General features: G+C 40.4%; 1 protein-coding gene across 1 annotated transcript in view; it reads left to right on the forward strand.

Annotated features, from left to right (window-relative positions):
- Nucleotides 1-27,437, forward strand: part of DCTN5 (dynactin subunit 5) — a 29,609-nt gene that overhangs the window by 292 nt on the left and 1,880 nt on the right. The window contains exons 2-5 of the mRNA XM_069570366.1: nt 687-755; nt 15,979-16,097; nt 19,028-19,139; nt 24,754-24,856. Of these exons, the coding sequence (XP_069426467.1) occupies nt 687-755; nt 15,979-16,097; nt 19,028-19,139; nt 24,754-24,856 (403 nt within the window). The remainder of the gene's footprint in view (nt 1-686; nt 756-15,978; nt 16,098-19,027; nt 19,140-24,753; nt 24,857-27,437) is intronic.

Consider the following 27,437-nt stretch of genomic DNA (forward strand, 5'->3'; position numbering starts at 1 on the left):
GTCTCTGCCCCACCCCTGGTCCTTTCGGCGTTAGTCCGAGATTACCTGAGAGTTCATGTATAGTCTGGTTTTGTTATTTATTCCTTGCATGGCCAGTTTAGGCTTTTTTTTTTTTTAATCTATTCCTGATTTCCTCGTAGAGATAAAATGCCTTCCAGAAAGCAGGACAAGTCTCATTCATTCTGATATTGATTACAGTTCTGGGCTTCAGGCCTTGTAAAAAAAAAAAAAAATTTTTTTTTTGTTTGTTAAACTAATGTGTGGTGATTTATTACTATGTGCTGAGGACTGTTACTCGTTTTTTTTAATAGTCAATACCTGATGTATGTAAATTGCTCGAAACGGGTTTAGTGCTCAATCGGCATTACTCTTATTTTTTCATTGAATTCTCACAACTCTGATATTGGTAAAGTCATTATCCTGGTTCTAGGTCTGTAAAACTGAAGTATAGAAATGAGACTCAATTCATGTCTGCTGCTGCTAGCCTGTGTATGTACCACATACAACTTCTGGGTCTGTTTCTTGAATCCCTAGTTTCCTGATTCATCCTTGCATTTTTGATATTCTGGACTCATTCCATTGCAGACGTCACCCATCTCAAGTCCTGTTCTCTGCAATACCAGCTTTCTTGGTGGAAATTTGTAGCCTGGAATCCACTGATTTTGCTCACCTCTGTTTTCTTTCAGGCATCTGGGAACAAAGTTAGTCGGCAGTCTGTATTGTGTGGAAGTCAGAACATTGTTCTTAATGGCAAGGTAAGGGACAGAGTCAGCTCCAAGATGCATATTTCTGTTTCCTTTCCACTCACTATCAAATCAGCAAGGCAGATGAAATGTTGCCATGTCTCCTACTTATTGATGTACATTCTGAAATTCTGTTTTAAAAAGAATTCTCCAAATTGGATTTATTGGATACAAAAAAAGATTCAGTAAAGGGAGGCAGCAGAAAGCCTTTTTCCTGTTATTCCAGGAACAAAATACAATGGCACCCAGAACTGAAATTATTATATAGTATTGTGTGTTCTGTGTTACAGGACACAAAACATAAATTTTAGTGTAAAAACTAAAGTGATACTGATATAATTATCCATTTACTAATTAATGGTTCATTATTGATCAAAACTCTTAATGTGAGAATTAGGAAAGATAACTGAAATATGAAATCCTTTTGAAAAATGGAATGTGAAAGGCTTAGAACACTTAAGAACCAGAAAAAATATCAAGGTATATTTGATCTTGACAAAAACTGAAGTCCCTAGTTTCTTCCTGCTGTTAGGAACACTCAATTTTCCTTGAAATATTAAATCTCTAACTTCTAGAGGTAAAATAATATCACTATAGTCAGAAGATCACAGATATTTGCAGTAGAGACACAATTACTGTCTCTATTACTGTCTCTATACCATGAGATTTAATGGAAATATAGTTTGGTAGTTAAATATAATTAATAATTATAGAGGCACTGTTTCTGCACCAAATTAGAAAATTGAGTCAACTCCATCTGACTCATTAGCAAGCATGTGGAGTTTAAGTATCCAATTCATTGACATTAATTACAGTCACAGTGTTGTGCAGTCATCACCACTACATCTATTTCTAGAATTTTTTCATCACCCAAAGAAAAACTCTGTAAGGAACAGTTCCTGTTCCCTTCTCCCAGGCCCTGGTAACCTCAACCCACTTTCTGTCTCTATGAATGTGCCTATTCTAGTTACGTCATTTAAGTGGAATTATATAATACTTGTCATTCTTTGGGCTGGCTTATTGCACTTAGTACTATATTTTAAAGACGCATCCATGTTTTAGCATGTATAAGAATTTTATTCCTTTGATAACTGAATAATATTCCATTGTGTCTATGTACATTTTATCTATTCATCTGTTGATAAACGTTTGGATTGTTTCTCCCATTCTGCTTTTTTGAGTAATGCTGCCATGAACATTGGCATGCAAAGATCTATTTGAGTTGCTGTTTTCAATTATTTTTGTATATACTTAGAGGTGAGGTGGCTGGGTCATATGGTAGTTCCATTTTTTAGCTTTCTGAAGAACTGTCAAGTTGCACCATTTTACAGTCCCATGGCAATGCAAGAGAGTACCAATTTCTCCATATTCTCACAAACATGTTATTTTCTCTTTTTCTTGAATGTGAGTATGAAAGGTATTTCATTGTTTTTTTTTAAATTCATTTTTTGTTGGAGTATCATTGATTTACAATGTATTCATTTATGCTGTACATCAAAGTGAATCAGTCATACATATACATATATCCATTTTCTTCTAGACTCCATTCCTGTATAGGTCATTACAGAGCACTGAATAGAGTTCCCTGTGCTATATAGTAGGTTCTTATTAGTTATCTTTTGTATACAGTAGTGTGGTTTGCATTTCCCTAATGTCTAATGATGATGTGCATCTTTCATCTGATTGGCCATTTGCACATCTGAGGGCAAAAGTCTATTCAGTCCTTTGACCATTTTAAAACTGTGTTGCCTTTTTGTTGTTGAGTTGTATTTCTTTATATGTTCTCCATAATAAATCTTTGTCAGATTTATGATTGCAAATATTTTCTACCATTCTGTAGATTGTCTTTACTTTCTTGATAATGTTCTTTGATGCACAAGAGTTTTTAATTTTGATGAAGTCCAGTTATCTATTTTTTCTTTTGTTGCTTAAGTTTTTGATGTCATATGTCTAAAAATCCTTACCAAACCCAAGATCATGAAGATTTACTCCTGTGGTTTTTTCTAAGAGTTTGTGATTTTAACACTTTTATTGAAATAGTCATCGATTCATTTTAAGCTAATTTTTTGTTTGAATTAAACTTAATTAAGTTAATTTTTGCATATAATGTGAAGTTAAGATCCTATTTAATTAAGTCTTGGTGTGAGGAAATTTACTTGTCCCAGCACCATTTGTTGAAGAGATTGTTCTTTCCCCTTTGAATGGTCTAGTCATCCTTATAGGAAATCATCTGTACTTAATCATTACTGTAGCCTTGTAAAAAATTTTATAATCAGGAAAGATGAGTCCTCCTTTCAAGATTGTTTTGGTTATCTGGGATCTTCTATTTCTTTCTTAAAAAGTGTTTTCTTTGGCAATATTTGGTGCACACAGGAGACTAATGTGTGATACATATGTTACGAAGCATAAAAATTGCATCAACACCATGAACCCACCACCCAGCTGAATAACTGGAACATAATCAATGCATAATAATACAGTACAACCTGAAGTTTCTCTCTTATTTCTTTCCTCCTTTCAAGAATAGCGCTATTCTGAATATCTTGTCTTATAAATTCTTTATTTTTCAAAAACTTTTTTTTTTTACCATATACATGGATGCATGCGTGCTAAGTCACTTTAGTCATGTCCAACTCTTTGTGACACTATGGACTGTAGCACACCTGGCTCCTCTGTCCATGGGATTCTCCAGGCAAGAATACTGTAGTGATCCCTCCTGGGATCTTCCTGACCCAGGGATCAAATGTGCATCTCTTATGTCTCCTGCATTGGCAGCTGGGTTCTTTACTACTAGCACCACCTGGGAAGCCCCACCATATACATAGGTATTTCTAAATAATATATTTTGTTCTGCTTTACTTGGTTTTCTGTGACTTTCTATTATTACACTCAATTATTATAATGATGACAATAGGAGACCTACAGTACACTTACTAAATAACATTGTTCTCAACTCCTGTTTCTAAGATTCATTGGGATTTATGCATTTTCACTGTTGTGTACAATTCCATTTATCCCCTCTTCTATCGGTAGATATTTTGTTTCCAGCTTTTTGTTGTTATGAACAATCTGTTTTGTTTTGTTTTTCCCCAGCCCCTGTCCCTTTCAGAACTTTCTGTTTTCCTAAGCCTTTATATCAGGTGTCACAGTGCCTGCAGGGAGAAACAGGGTTTATATGAGTAAAGAGGACTAGTATAAACCAGAGAGAGTGATGGGGCCTGGTGAATTGGAGAATACAGGACCTAGCTAAGCTCAAGTGGATTGTTGTTGCCACATGGGAATGTAGACTTATACTTCCAGAGCTTCTAACTGTCCCAAACTGGAAGTCTGGATTTTTTTAAAAATGTAAAATGCCCTACTATTTAAATAGCCTCCAACTTAAATGATAAAAATGACTGAAGGGCTAAATAAAATGGTTTCTAGGTGCAACCCTTAGATCTCCAACTTGCCACCTCTGCCTTGTCCTTGTTGAGTTCAGTGAACTCTGCTTTAGCACTGTTTTCCTCCCTTTAAGGTCTTTTAAGACACTTCCTTTCATGTTAACATGCTGTTGCCCCTATTTTTCATCTGACTTCTTTTTAGCTCCATTCTTCTGAGATAGGAGCCAGAATTTGAATTCCTCTTGCTTACTCTCTTTGACCATCTGTGATATCATTTCCTTCTTATGTTTTTTTGTGTTTGCTTCTTCATTGCAAATATAATTTAGGCTGACTGAGGGTCTTATATGAATTTTCTTTATTTCCAAATTAAGATTGTTGTCTTTATTTAAAATGCAATGAAACAATAAGAGCCATTACCAGATACTCAGAACTCTTGATATTCTGTTTTCTTCTAAAAGAAAAAGAAGTCATTTTCTCTGATTGTAGATGGAAACACAAGCAGAAAACAATGACTGAAGTAAATTAAAAATCTTAGATGAGAGAATTATGTACTAGAAATAGACATCTCTCTAAGGTTGAAGAAGATGGCTTTTTTTTTTTTTTAAAAAAGATCGCTTTTAAAACCAAGAGAGGAATTCCTAGCAGACGAGTGGTGGTGGTGGTTGTTGTTCAGTCGCCCCATTGTGTTTGACTCTTTGCGACCCCTAGACTGTAGCACTCCAGATCCCCCTGTCCCTCACCGTCTCCTGAAGTTTGCCCAAGTTCATGACCATTGCATCAGTGATGCCATCCAGCCATCTCATCCTCTGGCACCCTCTTCTCCTGCCCTCAATCTTTCCCAGCATCAGGGACTTTTCCAGTGAGTCAGCATTCGCATCAGGTGGCCAAAATACTGGAGCTTTAGCTTCGGCCTCAGTCTTTCCCATGAGTATTTAGGGTTGAATTCCCTTAAGATTGACTGGTTTGGTCTCCTTGCTATCCAAGGGACTCTCAGGAGTCTTCTCCAGCACCACAGTTCAAAGGCATCAATTCTTTGGTGCTCTGCCTTCTTTACGGGCCAGCTCTCACATCCATACGTGACCACTGCAAAAGACCATAGCCTTGACTCTACGGACCTTTGTTGGCAGAGTAATGTCTTTGCTTTTCAACACACTGTCTAGGTTTGTCATAGCTTTCCTGCTGAGAAGTGGTCATCTTCTGATTTCAGTCACCATCCTCAGTGATTTTGGAGCCCAAGAAGAGGAAATCTGTCACTGCTTTCACTTTCTATTTGTCAGGCAGTAATGGGGCCAGATGCCATGATCTTAGTTTTTTTTAATATTTAGCTTTAAGCCAGCTCTTTCACTTTCCTCCTTCATGCTCATCAAGAGGCTCTTTAGCCTCTTCACTTTCTGCCATTGAGTGGTGTTATCCACATGTCTGAGGTTGTTGATATTTCTCTCAGCAGTCTTATTTCTAGCTTGTTACTCATCCAACCCAGCATTTCTCATAGTGTGTTCAGCGTATAGGTTAAAGAAACAGGGTGACAGCAGACAGCCCTGTCGTACTCATTTTTCAGTCCTGAACCAGTCACTTGTTCCTTATTGGGTTCTAACTGTTGCTTCTTGACCTGCATACAGGTTTTTCATGAGACTGATAAGATGGTCTGGTATTCCCATGCTTTCCACAGTTTGTTATGATCTGCACAGTTAAAGGCTTTAGCATAGTTGATGAAACAGCGGTAGATGTTTTCTCTGGAATTCCCTTGCTTTCTCAATGATCCAGTGAATGTTGGCAATTTGATCTCTGGTTCCTCTGCCTTTTCTAAACCCAGTTTGAACATCTGGAAGTTCTTGGTTCACATGATGCTGAAGCCTGGCAGGCACAGTTTTAAGTGTGACCTTACTATTGTGGGAAAGTGAAAGTGAAGTTGCTCAGTCATGTCCGACTCTTTGCGACCCCATGGACTATAACCTACCAGACTCCTCCGTCCATGGGATTTTCCAGGCAAGATACTGGAGTGGGTTGCCATTTCTTTCTCCAGGAGATCTTCCTGACCCAGGGATTGAACCTGGGTCTCCCACATTGTAGGCAGATGCTGTACCATCTGGGCCACCAGGGAAGTTGCAGGAGATGAGTGCAATTGTCCGATGGTTAGAACATTCTTTAGTACTACCCTTTTTGGGAATTGGGATGCGGATTGACCTTTTCCAGTCCTGTAGCCATTGCTGGGTCTTCCAGATTTGCTGACATATTGAGTGCAGCACTTGGAAGGAAAGTTATGACCAACCTAGGTGGCATATTGTAAAGCAGAGACATTACTTTGTTAACAAAGGTCCGTCTAGTCAAGGCTATGGTTTTTCCAGTGGTCATGTATGGGTGTGAGAGTTGAACTATAAAGAAAGCTGAGTGCCGAAGAATTGATGCTTTTGAAGTGTGGTGTTGGAGAAGACTCTTGAGAGTCCCTTGGACTGCAAGGAGATCCAACCAGTCCATTCTAAAGGAGATCAGTCCTGGGTATTCATTGGAAGGACTGATGCTGAAGCTGACACTCCGATACTTTGGCCACCTGACGTGAAGAGCTGACTCATTTGAAAAGACCCTGATACTGGGAAAGATTGACGGCAGGAGGAGAAGGGGACGACAGAGGATGAGATGGTTGGATGGCATCACCGACTTGATGGACATGGGTTTGGGTGGACTCTGGGAGTTGGTGATGGACAGGGAGGCCTGGCGTGCTGCAGTTCATGGGGTCGCAAAGAGTCGGACACGACTAAGCGACTGAACTGAACTGAGTGCGACACTTTGATATCATCATCCTTTAGGGTTTTGAATAGCTCTACTGCAGTTCCATCATATCCACAGCTTTATTAACAGCAGTGCTTCCTAAAGCCCGCTTGACTTCACTCTCTAGAATGTCTGGCTCTGGGTGACTGAGCACATCATCGTAGTTATCAGGTTCATTAAGATCTTTTTTGTACAGTTCTTCCATGTATTCTTTCCATCTGTTCTTGATCTCTTCAGCATCTACTAGGTCTCTACCATTTCTGTCCTTTATTGTGCCCGTCTTTGGGCAAAATAGTCCCTTGATATTTCTGATTTCCCTGAGGAGATCGCTAGTCTTTCCCCTTCCGTTGTTTTCCTCTTATTTTTATGCACTGTTCTTTGAAGAAGGCCGCCTTGTCTCTCCTTGTTATTCTTTGGAACTCTGTGTTTAATTGGATGTGCCTTTCCCTTTCTCCCTTGCTTTTCACTTCTTTCTTCAGCTATTTGTAAAGCCTCCTCAGATAACCTCTTTGCCTTGTTTTTTTTTTCCTTTGGGATGGTTTTGTTTGCTGCCTCCTGTACAGTATTGCAGACTTCTGTCCGTAGTCCTTCAGGCACACTGTTTCCTAGATCTAATCCCTTGAATCTGTTGGTCACCTTCACTGCATATTCCTAGGGGATTTGATTTAAGTCATACCTGGCTGGCCTAGTGGTTTTCCCCTCTCTCTTTAGTTTAAACCTGAATTTTGCTGTGAGAAGCTGATGATCTGAGCCACAGTCAGCTCTAGGTCTTGTTTTTGCTGACTTTATATAGTTTCTCCATCTTTGGCTACAAAAAAACGTAATCACTTTGATTTTGGTATTGACCATTTGGTGATATCCATGTGTAAAGTCATCTCTTGTATTGTTGGATAAGGTTGCTTCCTATAACCAATGCGTTCTCTTAGCAGAATTCAGTTAACCTTTGCCCTGCTTCATTCTGTTCTCCAAGGCCAAACTTGCCTGTTACTCTGGGCATGACATCTCTTGACTTCCTATTTTTGCATCCCAATCCCCATTGATGAATAGAACATCTTTTTTTTTTTTTTATGTTAGTTCTAGGGGGTCTTCATAGAACTGATTAACTTAAGGTTCTTTGGCATTGATGGTAGGGGCATAGATTTGAATTACTGTGATGTTGAATGACTTGCCTTGGAAATGAACCAAGATCATTCTGTCATTTTTGAGGTTGCATCCAAGTATTGCATTTTGGACTCTTTTGTTGATTATGAAGGCTACTCCATTTTTTCTAAGGGATTCTTGTCCACAGTAGTAGATATAATGGTCCTCTGAATTAAATTTGCCCTTTCCAGTCCATTTTAGTTCACTGATTCCTAAGATGTCGATGTTTATTCTTATCATCTCCTGCCTGACCATGTCCAATTTACCTTGATTCATAGGCCTAATGTTCCAGGTTCCTATGCAGTATTGTTCTTTGCAGCATTGGATTGCTTTCATCACCGGACACATCCATAACTGAGCATTGTTTCCTCTTTGGCCCAGCGGCTTCATTATTTCTGGTAGTTGTCTTCCACTCTTCCCCAGTAGCAAATTGGACACCTTCAGTGTGGGGGACTTATCTTTCAGTGTTACATCTTTTTGTCTTTTTAGACAGTTCATGAGGTATAAATGGCAAGTATACTGGAATGGTTTGCCATTCCCTCCGATGGAGTTTTGTCAGAACTCTCCACTATGACCCTTCTGTCTTGGGTGGCCCTACATGGCATGTCTCATTGCTTCATTGAGTTACAGAAGCCCCTTCACCATGACAAGGCAGTGATCCATGAAGAGGGGACCAGTGGTTAGGACTCAGTGTTTTCACTACTGAGGCTAGGGTTTAGCACCTGGTCTGGGAACTAATATCCCACAAGCTGTGAGGCTCGGCCAAAAAGAAACAAAAACCAAGAGGAACTGTAATACTTTACAGTCAGCAGCAGACGTGAAAGTTTCTTTTTGCCGGGGTTTTATAGGCCGAACACATGCAGGTCAGATGGGTTAGCTCTTTCAGGTATGAGTGCACTTCTTTTTTAGTATTTTCTCAGAGCCTGGTGTCTGGCCAGTGATTTATCTAAATTCACATATATTTGAGGTGAATATACCATCTGCCTCTCTACCCTGACCTTCTGTCTTGGGCCCCAGACCTTTATCCACAGCTGCCTGTTGGTCATCCCACAGGACCCTCAAACTCCACATTTCAAAATTGAATTTATGATCAAATCCCCAGAATCGCTCACCTCATCCTAGATTCTCTTTTTCTTGCCCAACATCTAAATAATGACCAAGTCATATAGAATCTCTTTTTGTTCCTTTTAAATATTTTATAATGGAATATTAAAAAATAATTTTTATTTGGGTATATTATGTACAATAAAATATACCCATTTTAAATATGGATGAGTGGATGAGTTTTGGCTGATGTGGACATCTCTGCAACTAGTACCACAGTCACGATATAAAATATTCCCATCACTCTAGTTTTTCTGCCTCTCTGCAGTCAAGCCACCTGGGTAACCTGTGTAAAACTAATATAGATTAGTTTTGCATTTTCTAGAGTTTCCTATAATTGTAATCATGTACTATCTTGGGAGTCAGGCTTCTTTCACTCAGCATAATGTTTCTGAGATTTATCCATGTCATTGGATATATTCAAGGATTAGTATTGGGTTGGCCAACAAGTTCATTTGGGTTTTTCTGTTACATCCTATGGGGAAACCAAGTGAACTTATTCGCCAACCAATAGTTCATTATTTTTTAAACCTTTTTTTTTGCTGTGCCATATGGCTTGTTTTCATTGCCGTGGCAATGAAAACCTGGAATCCCAACTACTAGTCCACCAAGAAACTCCCTCATTACTTTGTATAGATGAGCAGTATTATTTGGAATTTTAGGACAGTAGAGAAAACACAGAATGAGTCCCTATGTATTTATTCACCGGCTTCTACAGTTATCAGTATTCTGGCATTCTTCCTTCATCTCTATACTCACCTGCCAAATTCAAACCAGTTTCGGAGTGGAATATTTTAAAACAAATTGCAAGTATAATTTTGTTGTTGTTGTTCAGTTGCTAAGTCATATCCAACTCTGCGACCCCATGGACTGCAGCACGCCAGGCCTCCCTATCCCTAACCATCTCCCAGAGTTCATCCAAGTTTATGTACATTGAATCGGTGCTGCTATCCAACCTTCTCATCCTCGCCTGCCCTCTTCTCCTTTTGCCTTCAATCTTTCCCAGCATCAGGGTCTTTTCCAATGAGTTGGCTCTGCTTCCAGAGTAATATTTCTAATGAAGATTCAGTTGCGCTAATCCTTCATTTAAAATCTTTCATTGATTCCTTATATCCTCTATGGAAAGCTGTGGTACATATACACAATGGAGTATTACTCAGCCGTTAAAAAGAATTCATTTGAATCAGTTCTGGTGAGATGGATGAAACTGGAGCCGATTATACAGAGTGAAGTAAGCCAGAAAGAAAAACACCAATACAGTATACTAACACATATATATGGAATTTAGGAAGATGGCAATGACGACCCTGTATGCGAGACAGGGAAAGAGACACAGATGTGTATAACGGACTTTTGGACTCAGAGGGAGAGGGAGAGGGTGGGAAGATTTGGGAGAATGACATTCTAACATGTATACTATCATGTAAGAATTGAATCGCCAGTCTATGTCTGACGCAGGATGCAGCATGCTTGGGGCTGGTGCATGGGGATGACCCAGAGAGTTGTTATGGGGAGGGAGGTGGGAGGGGGGTTCATGTTTGGGAACGCACGTAAGAATTAAAGATTTTAAAATTTAAAAAATAAAAAACTATTAAAAAAAAAAAAGAAGTCTAAACTTCTGTAATCAGCGTACATAATTCCTCATGATCTGGTCCTTCTTACTTTCTCAGCTGCAACCCAAGCCACATGCACTTTTTTTTATATTTTTTACTTATTTTATTTTTTGGTTGTGGTGAGTCTTCTCTGCTGACGTGGGCTTTCTCTAGTTGTAACGAGTGGGGAGTACTTTCTAGTTGTGGTACGTGGGCTTCTCATTTCAGTGGCTTCTCTAGTTGCAGAGCACAGGCTCTAGGCATGTGGGCTCAGTAGTTGTGGCTTGTGGACTCTAGAGTGCTGCTGGCTCAGTAGTTGTGTCACATGGGCTTAGTTGCTCTGCAGCATGTGGGATCTTTCTGGACCAGAGAATGAACCGGTGTCCTTTGTACTTCAAGGTGGAGTCTTAACCACTGGACCACCAGGAAGCCCCTCATGCACTTTTTAACCTCATTTATTCAACAGACACTTCAAGAATGCCTACTTTTTACCAAGTATGGGGCATTAATTTCCCCAAGTTTCTGGGGGAAATTAATAATCCCCCCATAATTAATTATGTTATTCAACCCCTCCTGGCAATGTCTAGGGAAGCCATGTATCACATCCTGAAGTGACGCATTTAATCTGAGTCCAGAAATTGGGAAAGGAAAAAGAACGTCAGTGGATTTACCCTGGGAACATGAAGCTGGAGGCAATGAGTAGTGTTAGGAGATTAGACAAAGGTGGGGGCAGCTGTGAGTCTCCTGAGCAACAGCCAAGGCAGGAGGGCAGGTGGAATGAGTGCATCTGAGGACGTGCATAGACCAGGTCTGCTGTAGGTATTCTCAACAGATGTTTGTCCATCCATTGACTCCTATTCATGGAATTGTAAGGGCAAAGCTTGTGATGTACTGGGAACATCTTGGAAAAACAGTCAACATTATGAGGGCAATTCTCTTCACCTTAAAAAAGTTTTCCCTTTTGACAGAACATGTGATTCAGTAGAGCATAACATAACTCTGAGTGTCTTGTTTCCTACTGTTTTTTGTTATGTTTTAGGCTATGTAAAATATGCTCTGTTTCCTCTTTGACCCCCCTCCTAGAGTAATGGAAATAAAAACAAAAATAAGCAAATGGGACCTAATTAAACTTAAAAGCTTCTGCACAGCAAAGGAAATGATAAACAAGATAAAAAGACAGCCCTCAGAATGGGAGAAAATAGTTGCAACCAAAGCAACTGACAAGAAGATTGATTTCCAAAATACACAATCAGCTCTTGCAGCTCACTATCAGAAAAACAACCCAATCAAAAAATGGGGTGGAAGACCTAAACAGACATTTCTGCAAAGAAGACACACAGATGGCCAACAAACAGAAGGAGAGATGCTCAACATCACTCGTTGTTGTTGTTGTTCAGTCACTAAGTTGTATCCAGTTCTTTGCAACCCCATGAACTGTACATGCCAGGCTTCTTTGTCCGTCACTCTCTCCCTCAGTTTGCTCAAACTCATGTCCGTTGAGTCAGTGATGCCATCCAGCCATCTCATCCTCTGTCGCCGCCTCCTCCTCTTGCTGTCAGTCCTTCCCAGCATCAGGGTCTTTTCTAATGAGTCTGCTGTTCACATCAGGTGGCCAAAGGACTGGGGCTTCAGCATCAGTCCTTCCAACAAATACTCAGAATTTATTCCCTTCAGGATTGACTGATTTGATCTCCTTGCTGTCCGATGGAATCTCAAGAGTCTTCTGCAACATCACAGTTGAAAAACATTAGTTCTTTGGTGCTCAGCCTTCTTTATGGTCCAACTCTCATATCCATAGATGACTACGAGAAAAACCATAGATTTGACTATGCAGATCTTGTCATCAAAGTGATGTCTCTGCTTTTTAATACACTGTCTAGATTTGTCATAGATTTTTCCCAAGGAGCAGGTGTCTTTTAGTTTCACTGTCCACAGTAATTTTGGAGCCCAAGCCACTTTTTCCCCCATCTATTTGCCATGAAATGATGGACCAGATGCTATGATCCTCTTTTTTCAAATGTTGTGTTTTAAGCCAGCTTTTGCACTCCTCTTTCACCTTCATCAAGAGGTGTTTTAGTTTCTCTTCGTTTTCTGCCATTAAAGTGGTATCAGGTGCATATCTGAGGTTGTTAATATTACTCCCAGCAATCTTGATTCCAGCTTGTGAGTAATCCAGCCTGGCATTTCGCATGATGTACTCTGCATATAAGTTAAATAAGCAGGGTGACAGTATACAGCCTTTACGTACTCCTTTCCCACTTTGGAACCAGTCTGTTGTCCCATGTCCAGATCCAACTGTTGCTTCTTGACCTATATGCAGGTTTCTCAGGAGGCAGGTAAAGTGGTCTGATATTCCTATTTCTTGAAGAATTTTCCAGAGTTTGTTGTGATCCACATGGTCAGAGGCTTTAGTATAGTCAATAAAGCAGAAGTAGATGCTCTTTGGAATTCCCTTGCTTTTTCTATGAGCCATGGATGTTGAAAATTTGATCTCTGATGGTTCTGTGTTTTCTAAATCCAGCTTGACCATCTGGAAGTTCTCGGTTCGCATACTGCTGAAGCCTAGCTTGAAGGATTTTGAGCCTAATCTTGCTGACGTGTGAAAATGAATGCAATTGTATGGTAATTTGAACTTTCTTTGGCTTTGCCTTTCTTTGAGATTGGAATGAAAACGGGCTTTTTCCAGTCCTGTGGCCACTGCTGAGTTTTCCAAATTTGCTAACATATTGAGTGCAGTACTTTAACAGCATCATTTTTTAGAATTTTAAATAGCTCAACTGGAATTCCATCACCTCCACTAGCTTTGTTGGTAGTTAATGCTTCCTAAGGCCCACTTGACTTCACACTCCAGGATGTTTGGCTCTAGGTGAGTGACCACACTATCATGATTATCCAGGTCACTAAGGCCTTTTTTGTACAGTTCTTCTGTGTATTCTTGCCCCCTGTTCTTAATCTCTTCTGCTTTTGTTAGGTCTTGGCCATTTCTGTTGTTTATTGTGCCCATCTTTGCAGGAAATATTCCATTGTTATCTCCAGTTTGCTTGCAGAGATCTCTAGTCTTTCCCATTCTATTGTTTTCCTCTATTTCTTTGCACTCTTCGCTTAAGAAAGCTTTCTCTTCTCTCCTTGCTATTCTCTGGAACTCTGCCTTCAGTTGGGTATATTTTTCGTTTTCTCTTTTGCCTCTCTTCTTTTCTCAGCTATTTGTAAGACCTCCTCAGACAACCACTTTGCCTTCTTGCATTTCTTTTTCTTGGGGATGGTTTTGGTCACCACCTCCTGTACAGTGTTACAAACCTCCATCCATAGTTCTTCAGGCAGTATGTTTACTAGATCTAATCCTTTGAATCTATTCATCACCTCCACTGTATAATCATAAGGAATTTGATAAAGGTCATACCTGAATGGCCTGGTGGTTTTCCCTATTTTCTTCAGCTTGAGCCTGAATTTTGTAGTAAGGAGCTGATGATCCGAGCCACAGTCAGCTCCTGACTTGTTTTTGCTGACTGTACAGAGCTTCTCCATCTTCGGCTGCAAAGAATATAATCAGTCTGACTGGTATTTACCATCATCTCGTGATGTCCATGTGTAGAGTCGTCTCTTGTATTGTTGAAAGAGGGTGTTTGCTATGAGCAGTGCATTCTCTTGGCAAAACTCTGTTAACCGTTGCCCTGCTTCATTTTGTATTACAAGGCCAAACTTGCCTGTTACTCCAGGTATCTCTTGGCTTCCTACTTTTGCATTCCAGTCCTCTATAATGAAAAGGACATCTTTTTTTGGTGTTAGTTCTAGAAGATATTGTAGATCTTCATAGAACTGTTCAACTTCAGCTTCTTTGGCATTAGTGATTGGAGCGTAGACTTGGATTACTGTGATGCTGAATGTAAACACAATGAAAAGGCAAAAAGATATGACACCAGAAGATGAAGTCCCCAGGTTGGTAGATGTCCAGTGTGCTACTAAGGAAGAACAGAGGAACAGCTCTATAAAGAATGAAGGGGCTGGGCCAAAGTGGAAACAGTGCTAAGATAGGGATGGGCCTGGTGCTGAAAGTGAAGTCCAGTGCTGTAAAGAAAACATTGCATAGGAACTTAGAATGTTAGGTCCATGAATCAAGGTAAATTGGTCAAGTGGGAGATGGCGAGTGAACACTGACATTTTAGGAATCACTGAACTAAAATGAATAGGAATTGGCGAATTTAATTCAGATGACCATTATATCTACTACTATGGGCAAGAATCCCTTAGAAGAAATGGATTACCCCCCTCATAGTCAACAAAAGAGTCTGAAATGCAGTGCTTGAAGGCAGTCTCAAAAACGACAGAATGATCTCTGTTCGTTTCCAAGCAAACCATTCATTATTAGAGAACTGAAAATCAAAACAACATTGAAGTATCACCTCACACCAGTCAGAATGGCCATCATCCAAAAATCTACAAACAGTAAATGTTGGAAAGGATGTGGGAAAAAGGAATCCCTCTTGCACTGTTGGTGGGAAAATAAAATGATACAGCCACTATGGAGAACAACATGGAAGTTCCTTTAAAAACTAGAAATAGAACTGTCATATGACCCAACAATCCCACTTGGGCATATACCTTGAGAAAACCACAGTTCAAAAAGGCACATGTATCCCAGTTTTCATTGTAGCACTGTTTACAGTAGCCAGGACATGGAAGCAACCTGGATGTCCATCAACAGATGAATGGATAAAAAAGTTGTGGTATATACTTATACAGTGGAATATTACTCAGCTATAAAAAGGAGCAAAATTGAGTCAGTTGTAGTGAGATGGATGAACCTAGATTCTGTCATACAGAGTGAAGTAAGTCAGAAAGAGAAAAAACAAATAGCATATATTAACGTGTATATATGGACTTTAGAAAAATGGTACTAATGAGTCTATCTGCAGGGTAGGAATAGAGACACAGATCTAGAGAACAGACTTGTAGACATGGGGGGAGGAGAGGATGAGATAAATTGGAAGAGTAGCATTGACATACAGTACACCACGATCTGTAAAATAAACAGCTAGCGGGAAACTGCTCTGTAACACAGGGAGCTCAGCTCGGTGCTCCGTGATGACCTGGAGAGGTACGATTGTGAGCACGGCAGGGAGGCTCGAGAGGGAAGGAATGCATGCCTACTTACAGCTGATTCATGTCGTTGTACAGTAGAAACTGACACATTATGGTGAAGTGATTATCCTCCAATTAAAATGAAATTTAAAAGTGTGCTGCTTTGTTTTATAGACCATTGTGATGAACGACTGTATTATCCGAGGCGATCTGGCAAATGTTAGAGTTGGACGTCATTGTGTGGTAAAAAGTCGGAGTGTCATAAGGCCACCGTTCAAGAAATTCAGCAAAGGGTATGTAATTTAATCATTTGTATCAGTCTTGGGCAAGATGCTGCTTCTGGTGGTGAAATCCATGTGTTGAGTCATGGGAGAAGAAGCAGGTCTGTACTTTTGTTTGGAACACTGAGTGAGAACACGCCATAATGAGCACAATTGGTGGTGGTTGTCTTAGTCTAGTTGGTGGTTAGTTGCCAGAAACAATTCACGTAAGCTGGCAAAACCAGGGGCGGGGGCGAGGGGGGTTTCTGATTAAACAGACACAGGCATATTTGGTGGAATTTCAGGGTAGAAAAAGGGGGCCAGGTTTCACAAGTGACTGAAACCTGGAGCTGGACAGCTTGCCAAAATTAAGACCACTGTTCTGTCTGTCTGTCACTCTGCCACTGAAACAGTTTTTATCTGTCCTTCTCTCTGTACTTCTTCTTCCCTCTTTTTTCTTCCTGCTGTATCTTCCCACTTTTCTCCTGGAGCCAGCTTTGCTGCCTCAGCCCTTTAATTACATCATGTCTTCATTTAGGCTTCCAGCCTGAATACCTATCAGAGATTTTAAATTGTCCTATTAACAAAATCTTGGTTAGAGTGAATCTGATTGGCTTAGTTTGCAGTTAGGTGCCCACCCCTAGTCTACAAACAGCTTTGACCCAGAGGGTATGGTCAAGTCAGGCTGACTGATCTTTCAGTGGGAATAAGGCTTGTCAGAGAAACATCTGACAGGGCAGGGAGACTGCCCGCTATGCTTGATGTGGAGTATCCTCTTTGCTTCCCTCTCTGCTTGCCCTCCTTGCTCCTTCCCATGGCACCATCTGCTTCCATCCAATAATTCAACAATGGTTTATTGAGTGTTTTCCTTATGACAATCACTAGGTTATAATCTGGGCATATAAAATATGGATAAAATGGGGTCTCAAAACCTAGTGTTAGAAATAAAACAAACGAATGTGACAAAAAAGAGATTCACAGGTGTATAGAACAATCTAGTGGTTACCAGTGGGAGGGTGAGGGGTGAGATAGGGGATGGGGATTAAGTACAGACCACTGCATATAAAATAAATAAGCAACAAGGATATATTATACAGCTCAGGGAATATAGCTAATATTTTATAAACCTCTAAAATTGTGAACTACTATGTTATACGCCTGAAACTTATATAAAATTAGCTATACCTCAGTTAAAACAACAACAATCACCACCACCATGTGGTAAAAATGATTGAATAAACAGCTACTATAGAATATAATGCTGCAACAGGATAGCCACTATGTACTGGAGTACTGCTGACCCTGGGGTATGAACATGGTTAGGGAAGAACAGAAGAGGGCAGTTATTTCAGACGATAATACTTGGATGTATATCATGCAGGAATTGTCTGCATTTCTTGTAGTGATGCTGGGCTCCAGGATTTCATTACATACAAGAATTGGAGCAGGGAGTCATTGTATATCATACGAAATTCGAATGAAAATATTTGCTCATTAGTTCAGAAGGTGCTTGAGGGGGAGCCAGAAAACCTTTTCATGATTTCTTACAGTAACTGATGCTCTGCTAGAATTGTTGACTCCACCTCCTGATAAAGGCATTATTGGGCTGGATATGGTCCAGGAAGAAGACTGAAAATGAACAGTCTTTTCAGTGAATGGAGGGATGTATGAATAAGAATAGTACGCATGTAGCAGCCTGGATGGGAGGGCAGTTTAGGGGAAGATTGGATACATGTATGTGTATGGTGGAGTCCCTTTGTTGTCCACCTGAAACTATCACAAAACTGTTGTCTATATTCCAATATAAAATAAAAAGTTTAAAAGTAGTCCTCATGAGAAATACAGAAATATGGAAGTGTAAATAGCAACACATGCAAAGAAGGTGAATGTCGATTTCCTCCCCTGTATGTCTCTATACCAGAACCAGATAAGAGTAAAGAGTTTTGAATTTTCAGTTTAAAATTGAAGAGTTGACAGCCTGCTATAGACTATGATAAAATTAAGGAATCCATTGTTACCCAAGGGGTCTAGACTAAAAATGCAAATAAGATTTAAATAAGTTATAGGTGTGTGGAAGACAGGTATCATCTCTGATAAAATATTCCTGACAAAATAGAACACAGGACTGGAAAGAGCCAGTGAGTATCTAGCTGCTTTGTATTAGTTCTAGTCCAAATATTTTACATCCCAAGTACTGAAATTTCTTGGAAGTATGATCACAGACCACTGTCAATTATATTTGAGGAGTCTTGGAGAATGGGAATGATGTCACAAGTCTAGAGAAACCCTACTAACTCCTTAAGTCTTGGCTTAAATGTCACTTTCAATTAAGCTTTTACCAAACCACCAGTCTGAATAAAGTCTCTTTGTCATGCCCTCATGATGTGTTATTTTTTTCCTCTGTAGCACTTATCACAGTTGTAACTAATTACTTATTTAATCATTTATTTAATCTCTCTTCTCCCATGGGCAGGGTCAAGTACCTTTTGCTTGCTATTGTATTCCCCAGTTCCTAGCATAGAGTCAGGCAGTAAAACCAGACAATATATAAATTTTCAGCATGTTGGGAATTATATCCCATGAACATTACATCAGTCCCCTGAAGCATTATAGAGCAGATTAATGAAAATGTGATCTGTGGGCATTTTCAGAGGAGGCTGGAATGAGCAAAACGTTCATTTGTTTTTATTTGATGCTAGCTTTTCTAACTTTGAAGGTCTTGCCCTTGCTCTTTTGCTATTTCCTTGCACATTTCTGTAGTCTAATATTTCTGATTTCGGTTTAATAGTCACATGCATCTTCTTCGATGTTACAGAATTCCTCAAATGTGAGGATTCTTTCCTTGCTAGAAGCAGTCTTATTAGGACAAGATGGTGTTGCAGTTGTGATCTTTAGTTTTATAAACCTTGACCAGAGGTACATCACCTTGACTTTTTTTTTGTTCTCTTCTTTTTCTTCTATAGCGTTGCATTTTTTCCTTTACATATTGGGGACCATGTCTTTATTGAGGAAGATTGTGTGGTCAACGCAGCTCAGATTGGCTCTTACGTTCACGTTGGCAAGAACTGTGTGATTGTGAGTATGCTGACTTGGCTGGCTGAGCAGCCTCACTCCCCTTTGAGCTCCTGTCCCTCCCATCAGTGGGCCTTTGCTTCTGTCATCAAGCAGGGTAGAAGTTTTTTCTGATCTAGTAGTTTGCCAGAATTGTTATTAAATTTGGAATTCTTCCTAGGCACTAGTAATCATGGCTAACCTTTATGGAATCTTTTCTATATGATGTTAAACTCTTTCCTTTGGTTATTTCATTTAATCGTCACAACCATCCGAGGATGATAGACGGTAATTATCCCTATTTTCAGGTGAGGAGACTGAAAACCTTTGATATTGGGGATTTGACAAGGCTAGTAAATGCTAGAGTTGGAATTTGAACCCCGGTGGTGTGAATAGCCATGCCACTATGTGGCCTACCTGTCACCTCACCTTAAGAATCTTACAGTCTGGTTGGGTGAGGGGATCTTGAAGGGTAAGTCAAAGCTGGCTCATAGACAAGAGGAGAGAGAGTGTTTCAGGGGAGAGATTGGCACGTGTAAGGGTCACATTCACCAAGGGCATGACTTTAAAGGAGCTGCACGTAGTTCAAGATGCTGGGCCTGCCAGGTGCTAGTGGGCCTCTCACTCAGCAGAACCTGTAGGGCACAGGTCCACAGGCACCACGGCATGAGTTTGTTAATGCCAAACATTAACCCAGCCAAAGCTTTCCAAGGCTGAATTTCTTGACATTTCTTAGATGAAGAGGTTGATTTCAGTTAGGATTTCTGAGTCCATCCTGAGTGAGAATGATCAGAGGCAGACTCCCTAAATTTTCAGGGAAAATATTTCCTACATTTTATATTTGTCCCTCAGATTCTGGGAAAGCCAAGACCCCTTTCCTGTGTTTAAATGGCTGCTCCTATTAACACAAAGTCAGCTCTCTACTCTGGATAAGACTCAGAGCCTAAAGTATCAGAAAATCTGCAGAAACCATGCAGTCACTTTCCAGGAGCCATGAGGCTGCAGCAGAGGTGGACAGTGCAGAGAGCCACGTTGCTGAGAAGACATTCCAGTCTGACTTGCTACTCAGAATCAAGGGGAGCAGTTGTTCTGCCAAATATTCTCTGGAGGAGTTCCTTAATATGTATTAGAGACAGGATGTCTTTGGTTCAGCCTGATGTTGAGGAGAGGGAGAAGACAGTGAAATCCATCCTCTTTCCTCACTAACTGCTTGATTAGAGCAGGCTTTCCAAGCCACAGCTGAATTTTTCTGATATTTTCCTCAGTAATGTGAAGACATCAGCATAGTAGCCTAGTCCTTTAGGTCCAGAGCCAGATGTCTGAATAGTTAGTAACCAAATGCTATTCCCAATGCTTAGGAAATTCTAGTCCTATTGTTCAGCATCTGCTTTTTGTATCACTTTTCAGTGCATCAACTCCTGGTATAGTCATTGTTTGGCACTGGCTGTACTTATTTGCTGAGCCTTTACAAATTCTCAGGAGAAAGATGCTTTGAGAATCTCAAAGCTAGTAGGAACTCTTTAGAGTCCAGCTGTCCCCATGACACACAGATCTTTCCTGTAGCATCTCATGTAGTACTGTGACTTCTGCTTGGGTATGGGAAGGTATGAGTGTTAATCAAAATTGCCCAAAAGTCTTCAGGAAAAGTCTAACAGGCATTATGGGTCAACTGTTATCATGCCTTGAGCTTTACATTTATCTTTAATCTTAATAGCATTCTGGCAGGCTTGGTTTTACATGCTGTTTCACAGGATGGAAGAAATTTGCTAAATAACTTGGATAAAGAGATATGGGACTTCCCTGATAGTCCAGTGGTTAAGACTCCACACTCCCAATGCAGGGGGCATGAATTTGATCCCTGGTCAGAAAACCAAGATCCCACATGCCATGCATTGCAACCAAAAGAAAAAAAGGAAGAAAAAAGAAAACTGCAAAAAAAAGGGAGATAAGGGTAGGTGTAATACCAGCAACATGTAGTTCTTAACTCCTTCTTGAAAAGTTCTTCAGGAAAGAATAAAGAAGCAGTTACAGCTCTTTACCTCCTCAGCTATTGCCAACTCATTCACGCCTAAGAAGTACCTGCATTTTTTATTGTGCTGCTGTGGAATTGATCAGTTTACCCAGAATTCTCTGAAACCCAAATGAGCACATTTCTCTGAGCTGGCAGAGTGGCTAACTAGACAAGCAGGTGCCCTCAGGCTGTTTGGTAACCAGGGTAGACAGTGGGAAAGCTCATCTCCACTGCTCTTCTTTTCCAGGGCCCTTTGTCTGGGGATCCCTGTCTGTGAGTGTATCCTGCCATATACAGCACCTTGTTTCCTTTTGTTCAGTGCCCCGTGTGCTTGGTCTGGGATTTTAGGAGCCTCGGCATCTTAGGGAATCTTTGAGTTAATCTGGGAGTCACCAGGGGAGCTGGCCATCTGCTCCATTTTTGATACTGCCAATAACAGATGATTCATGGAAGAGAGTTTTCTAAGGAGAAGTGAAGATATGCAGTCATAACTTGCTTCTGACCTAAAGATATTGCCCAACTTGGCTGTTATCCACCCAGCTGGAGACAACTTAGTTAGCCCCTGAAGAAATTCAGACCTTAGAGGTATAAGCTTTTTAAAAAATTCATTGGGCAATCTACCCAGGAGCTCTTGGACATACATACGATTTAGGTGTTTAATATTGGGGGAAATTTTGAACACCATGAAATCATTCTTTTTCTTTTCTTTTTTTTTTTAGTTTTTTATTTTTTAAATTTTAAAATCTTTAATTCTTACATGCGTTCCCAAACATGAACCCCCCTCCCACCTCCCTCCCCACAACATCTCTCTGGGTTATCCCCATGCACCAGCCCCAAGCATGCTGCACCCTGCGTCAGACATAGACTGGCGATTCAATTCTTACATGATAGTATACATGTTAGAATGCCATTCTCCCAAATCATCCCACCCTCTCCCTCTCCCTCTGAGTCCAAAAGTCCGTTATACACATCTGTGTCTTTTTTCCTGTCTTGCATACAGGGTCGTCATTGCCATCTTCCTAAATTCCATATATATGTGAACACCATGAAATCAAAGTATGTTTCCTATTCTTTGGTAAAGTCTGAGATCTAGATGGGTTAGCATTATCTTGGTATTTGTTATATGTGTTCCACATCCTCAGCCCAGTATGTTTTATCTGATATTCTGACCAACATGAGTGAACTATAGGCTTGGATGATGTAAATGCAACTGGTAAAGACCAAGACTTTAATTTACTCAGCAAGTCATCTGAGACACGTTGTTGTTCAGTTGCCAAGTTGTGTCTGACTCTTCCCAAAACCAGGGACTGCAATACACCAGGCTTCCCTGTCCCTCACCATTTGAGTTTGCCCAAGTTCATGTCCATTGAATTGGTGATGCCATCCAACAATCTCACTGTCTGTCACCCTCTCCTCTTTCTGCCTTCAATCTTTCCCAGCATCAGGGTCTTTTCCAATGAGTCAGCTGTTCACATCAGGTGGCTGAAATATTGGAGCTTCAGCTTCAGCATCAGTCCTTCCAATGAATATTCAGGAATGAGTTCCTTTAAGATTGACTGGTTTGATTTCCTTGCTTTCCAAGGGACTCTCAAGAGTCTTCTCTAGTACCGCAGTTCAAAAGCATCAATTCTTTGGCGCTCTGCCTTCTTTATTGTCCAGCTCTCACATCCGTACATGACTGCTGTAAAGACCATAGCCTTGACTAAATGGACCTTTGTCAGCAAAGTGATGTCTTTGCTTTTTAAACACACTGTCTAGGTTTGTTATAGCTTTGCTGCCAAGAAGCAGTCTTTCTAATTTCATGGCTGCAGTCACCAACCGCATGATTTTAGAACCCAAGAAGAGGAAATCTGTCACTGCTTCCACCTTTTCCCCTTCTGTTTGCCATGAAGTATCAGGACCAGATGCCATGATCTTAGGTTTTTAATATTGGGTTTTAGGCCAGGTTTTTCACTCTCCTCCTTCACCCTCATCAAGAGGCTCTTTAGTTCTGCTTTGCTTTCTGCCATTAGAGTGATATCATCTGCATATCTGTGGGTTTTCTTGCTAAGGGAGATGCCAAGCGGAAGGCATCTGAGATATAACTTTAACCATATACAGAAGCATCTCCTTTTCCTTAAGTCATGAAACACATGACTCTCCCAAACCTTATTTCTTGCCCCCAAAATGCTGTGGGTGATGGCAGAATTGAATGACTAACTAATAACTACCATTTACCCATGGCAGAATAAGTGAACTGTTAACTTCATATCCAGAAGAATTTCCCAAGACTTGTCCAGTTGGAGTTTACAAAAGAACAAACAGGGGCTTCCCTGGTGGTCCAGTGGTAAAGAATCCACCTGCCAATGCAGGAGACATAGATTCGATCCCTGGTCTGGGAAGATCCCACATGCCGCAGGGCAGCTAAACCCATGGGTCACAACTACTGAGCCTGTGCTCTAGAGTCATGAGCCGCAGCTACTGAAGCCCATGTGCCCAGAGCCCCTGCTCCACAACACAAGAGAACCCCCTGCAGTAAGAAGCCCATGCGCCACAACTAGAGAACGCCCACACACAGCAAAAAGACCCAGTGCAGACAAAAATAGAGTAAATAAATAAATCTTTAAAAAAAGAGGATAATAATAATAAACCTTTAAAAAAAAGAAAAAACAAACATTAAACTGGTAGGTGCAAAACAAACGTACTGGCTAATATGGACCACAGTCACAGAAGTAGATCCTGATTTTATACACAAATGGCTCCAACTGACATCTCAGTTGATGTCATGTGAATTAATCTCCTTTCTGTTTTTAGTTTCCTCTGGAAGCCTCTCAGGCAGGTCCTTTAGTGATGGAAACCAAGGGCTGGTCCAAGATTCTGTCCTATCCTCTAGAATCCTTACTGGAAAGAGCTTCTTTTCCCAGTAGTCCCAGCAGAAGCTCTGACTTTGAGATTCATCACGGTTCATGCACCGATTCCCTAAACCAGTGGTTGTGGCCAGGCTTGGGGTTTAGAGTTTAGGATGAGATGAAGCACATGAACTGAGATAGGGATGGGGTGGTATCCAACAAAAATATAAGTTCTGTTACAAGGAGAAAGGGAAATGGATGTCGGACAAGCATAACAATAGATATCCACTAAGTAAAAGCAAAGAAAGAAAATTAAACAGAATTCTTGAAGATCAAATTTCATATAGTCTGAAATGCCTAAAGTAGCCTGAACTGTCCCTAATGTACAACCCCCACTTCAAATTTAAACACGCAAAGGATTCACACACACACACACTAACGTTTCTCCCTCATGCTTGTCAGGTACCATTGGCAGTAGGGAATTGTGGGCAACCCTTTTGTCCCTGACCGTGATGATTATAGGCTTCCCTGATGGCTCAGACAGTAAAGAATCTGCCTGCAATCCAGAAGACCTGAGTTCGATCCCCTGGTTGGAAGATCCCCTGGAGAAGGGAACCGCAACCTACTCCAGTATTCTTTCCTGGAGAGGTCCATGGACAGAGGAACCTGACGGGCTGCAGTCCATGGGGTTGCAAAGAGTCAGACATGACTGGAAACTAAACAACAATAACACAGCAGACAAGACAACTTTTACTCCCATTTCCTGGTCTGTTTCCTATTAACAAGATTTTAATTTCAGGGGCGCCGGTGTGTGTTGAAAGACTGTTGCAAAATTCTTGACAACACAGTATTACCCCCAGAAACTGTGGTCCCACCGTTCACCATCTTCTCAGGCTGCCCAGGTAACCCGTGAGTGTTAATTATTAAAACTAAAGTTTATTTTCTTTCACAAAAGTCATCATGCATTTTCTGTCTCTTAACAGTATGTTAGTCTAGCTAACTGAAATACTCTACTGACACAGAGTACCTAGAAATGCTATCCAAAATATAACTTGTATCTTTTTACATGCATAATTGGATTCATAAGGAAATTGTTAGGGATCAGAAGCAAAGTGGAAACTAAATGCAGACTTTCAAGGATGCTTCAGGTGATGCCATTTCTATAGTAGTATGGTTTAGGATTTGATGCTCATGTGGGATGAGAGATAAAGCCTCGGATCTACAGAGGGCAACGAGATCCTCTTGAAGGGCTTTCCCTCAGTAAAAAGTTGATGGAGGATGAATCTGCCCCCAACACAGGAAAAGTACAAGGAAGAGTGTCTTTCTTGGCCTGAGCTCTGGGTGGAAAAAGAAAGTCTCTCCAGATAATGGCCTTACCCTCACAGTGGATGGGGGCTTGAACTTGTACTTCTGGCCTGCTCAGAAATGCCCTAACTGAAATATTACCATAAAACATGCCCAAAGACCAGTGAGAGCTCTGGGATACCCAAGAAAAGCAAATATATTGTCATTTGCCCTTGGCCGATGGAATGCCCACAGGCAAAGTCCTTATGAGCTCAAGAGATGGGGATTACAGATGTGGGGAGACAAGCAATCCATGCTCATTGTAGAAAGCTTGGAAAACACCAAAAAACAAAAAGAAAAAGAAAAACCTCACATTCCCCCACCCCCACCTCGAGACAGTCTCGTCTCTTCTACCTGTTGTTTTACTCAGTGGAAACCTCATAGAACATACAGAGGTACAGGACGGATTCACAGATGGAAGATGATATGAAGAGAGAGATTTGGCAGCATATGGTCTCTAACCACTGGGTGGTTTAATTGGTTTTCCAATGTAAAAAAATCTCATTACTGAGATCATTGAATATGAATTTCAAAGAGACACATAAATCATCCACTAAGATTCTTTCGGGAGGAAATGAGCTATTCTACACTTTCCTGCATCTCTGCATTTGCAGAGGAGGAAGAGACTCATTTAGAAATTCTCCCCATACTGAGTTCCCACTGTGAAACAGTTTAACAGTTCTTAGCAAGTGCTAGATCAGAACAGTCTTTATTGTTTTGAGTGGTTGTGAGACAAGCATCTGATCTGAGGTGAGAAGTATCTTGTTGGAAAAATAGTTTAATCTCCTCTGACTTATTCAAGGCCCTTAGAAGCAACTTATGATCTTTGAGCATTGATGGCAGATTGCAGGAAAGCACTTCTAGGTATTTGAAATCCCAGTAAATTCTGTGTGTGGAGGTTCTGCCTGGGATCTTAGAGATCATTGTGTAGGTGAGGAAACTGAGGCTTGGGGAGGTTGAATTGTCCAGGGTATCAGTGCTGGTTAGTGGGGAGGCTTTTATTTATTTATTTTCATTTGACTACTCAGCTTTTGCAATCCCAGTTCCCCGGCCAAGCACTGAACCTGGGCCAGGGCAGTGAAAGCAGCAAATCCACTAGACCACGGAGCTCCCAAGACTCTTTGTTTAGAGTCTAGTACTTTTTGCACTAGCAGGGTACTTCTCATGTTTATTTGTGTAGTTTCACAAGCAAATGCTAGCCATCTAGATACTACTGTTGACAACCTCCCTCTTTAATCAAGAGGCGTGGGTGGCAGGAAAACCAGCATATTCTTGGAAGGCTCCCCAGAATGAAAGGCGAGGCATCCAGAAAGATTCTGAGTTAGGAACCAAAAACTCAGATGCCCACAGGAGCCAGACAAAGTATGTAAATAGTTGAAGTAATTGCTTATCATAGCTGTTTAAGCATACAGGCATGATATTATGTGAACTTCTCGTGTTTCATGAGAAGCTAAAAATCTGAATGTTTATGTTATACTTCTGAATTTTTAATTGTTGAATACCAATTTTTTAACAGATTAAATACTGTACAGATTCAATATACGTTTGGAATGTGCCTGCGAGAGTTGTGTATTTTTTTAAGACCATTTTTTCATTCCTGTTTTCTCTGTTTATGTATACAAGAGTATGTGTGTGTTTTTGTATGTTTGTGAGTATATGCATATGTGTGTTTATGTATGTGTATGTATTTGTGTATATAATATGAAACTTTTTATATATATAAATAGACTCACACTCTATTCTGTTAGGAAACTTGCTTCCTTAGTATATCTTGGGCATCTTTTCTTGTCAGTATGGAGCAATTTACCTCATTCCTGGCTACAGGGTTTGCATTGCATAATTATCCCATGGTATAACCAACCATCCTCTGGTATAATGGAGCAAAAAAAGTTATACTTGGTTTTTCATAATTAGAGATTTTGCTGCATTAATGCTTTTGTATCTATATTGTGCAATTGGGCAAGATTATCTGTGGAATAAATTCTTAAAAGTTGGATTATCAGATCACAGGGTATGAACTTTTAAGTGATGCTAGTTATTCCTACATTGCTCTTCAAACATCTGTGTGAGTTTATACAAATACCATACTGTGTGAGTGCCTCTCTCCTAGAAAGTCTTCGATAAGTTTCCCCCATCTTT

Source organism: Ovis canadensis, chromosome 24, assembly GCF_042477335.2.
Source record: "Ovis canadensis isolate MfBH-ARS-UI-01 breed Bighorn chromosome 24, ARS-UI_OviCan_v2, whole genome shotgun sequence".
Taxonomy (NCBI): Eukaryota; Metazoa; Chordata; class Mammalia; order Artiodactyla; family Bovidae; genus Ovis; species Ovis canadensis.